At 25.1% G+C, this 1,475-nt stretch overlaps 2 protein-coding genes across 2 annotated transcripts in view; one reads left to right on the top strand and one right to left on the bottom strand.

Moving 5' to 3' along the window:
* LOC123008562 (protein takeout-like) overlaps nucleotides 1–273 on the top strand; it is a 1,448-nt gene extending 1,175 nt beyond the window's left edge. The window contains exon 5 of the mRNA XM_044404420.1: nucleotides 241–273. The gene's annotated coding sequence lies outside the window, so the exon portion shown is untranslated. The remainder of the gene's footprint in view (nucleotides 1–240) is intronic.
* A 42-nt stretch (nucleotides 274–315) lies between these two features.
* The window catches only part of LOC123008561 (protein takeout-like), a 3,088-nt gene continuing 1,928 nt past the window's right edge, over nucleotides 316–1,475 (bottom strand). Inside the window, exons 3-4 of the mRNA XM_044404419.1 lie at nucleotides 774–907; nucleotides 316–728 (exon numbers count right to left, since the gene is read on the bottom strand). Of these exons, the coding sequence (XP_044260354.1) occupies nucleotides 430–728; nucleotides 774–907 (433 nt within the window). The 3' untranslated portion in view covers nucleotides 316–429. The remainder of the gene's footprint in view (nucleotides 729–773; nucleotides 908–1,475) is intronic.

Here is a 1,475-nt window from a genome sequence, read left to right as displayed (position 1 = left end):
CTTTGTCTTTCTTCAAACTATCAAAAGCATTTTTTTTCAATCTTGGAATAGTAATTGCATATAATAAAATAAAAACAAGTAAATATACAATTAGCAATTAATAATGTGATAAAATTTGTAACCATTTCTATAATTATTTCCTCAGAAGCAATTATTACAACAGCAATTGCTTTAGTTTTTTTCATCTACCCATATTTTGATCAATTTTTTTAAGTAATTTTAATTAATTTTTTGTTTTAGCGCCAGAGCCCACCACTATTAATTATTTTCCTGGACCATTTTAACGTCAAATCTTGTGAATAAAATAAAAACAAATAAAGTATCATATTTTTATTACTACACCTATAGAAAACAACTTGTTCTATTACAAATATTTTTTATTTAGTTAACAAAGAAAAAAAAAGTATAAATTATGTAATCACATAAAAATTAATCGAAAGCTTCTTCTATAGACACTTTCGAGAAGAAATTATTTAACAAACTTGTGACAATTGCTTGAATAATTTCTATATAACCAGCTTTAACATCATCAAAGACTTCCTTCCAATTATCATTAAGGACTTGATTGATATTATCGCCCAAAACTTTATCACCATTAAACAAATTATCCAATTTGTAAGACACGTGACCTGGATCCATACTAATTTCACTTGAAACGATTTTTATAAAAGTTTTGTTCTTCTTCTTCGTTTCTTCGTAATGCAGAAGAGCAGTCACAGCCAGATTTGCTACAATCAATTTTTTAATCAAAATTAAGCAAATTATAAACTTACTTAAAACTATTTCACTTGGCCCTTTTCCAGTAACTGGCAAGAGAAGCACTTGACCATCCACTTCATAAGAACATTTTTTTACAATTTCTGGGAATGTTCCAGCAACGTTTAAGACCTTTTTCTCGAAATCAAATCTGCAATAAGTAATTGAAAAAGCTAAAAACCCAAAAGTCTCTAATACAAAATAAAAAAACAATGTAAAAGAAAGCAAAATTTAAGAAGCTAAAGATTTGAAACCTTGAAAACCTGAAAATTTAAATAAAAATTGAAGAAAAGTTGCAAAAATAATGAATTTTTTAAGAGATAGAAGAATTGAAGAATCCAAAAACAAACACAGAATATAAGAAACTTTTTTACAAAGTAATAATAAGTAAAAAAATAAGTATCTGAAGATGGAAAAGCTAAGGACTGAGATTCTGAAAACCTCCAAAATCTAATTTCATAAAAAACAAACAAAATAAGAAATAATAATTATAAAAATAGAAAAAAAATCAATTTTTTTGTAAAATATTGCAAGATTAAAAAAAATAGGTCTGAAAAGCTAAAAACTTAAAAACTTCAAGAATTCTAAAATCGGATAAAAAAGCGAAAATCCAATAATCGAAGAACAAAAATCAAAACACTGAAGAAGCTTCAATCCAAAAACAAACACAGAATATAAGAAACTTTTTTACAAAGTAATAATAAATAAAAAAATAAGTA

This window comes from Tribolium madens, unplaced genomic scaffold (genome assembly GCF_015345945.1).
Source record: "Tribolium madens isolate multiple individuals breed KSU strain unplaced genomic scaffold, Tmad_KSU_1.1 Scaffold_71;HRSCAF=194;Tcas5.2_LG6, whole genome shotgun sequence".
NCBI classification, from domain to species: domain Eukaryota; kingdom Metazoa; phylum Arthropoda; class Insecta; order Coleoptera; family Tenebrionidae; genus Tribolium; species Tribolium madens.
Note: the sequence above shows the minus strand (reverse complement) of the source record. Positions and strands in the feature narration are given on the sequence as shown.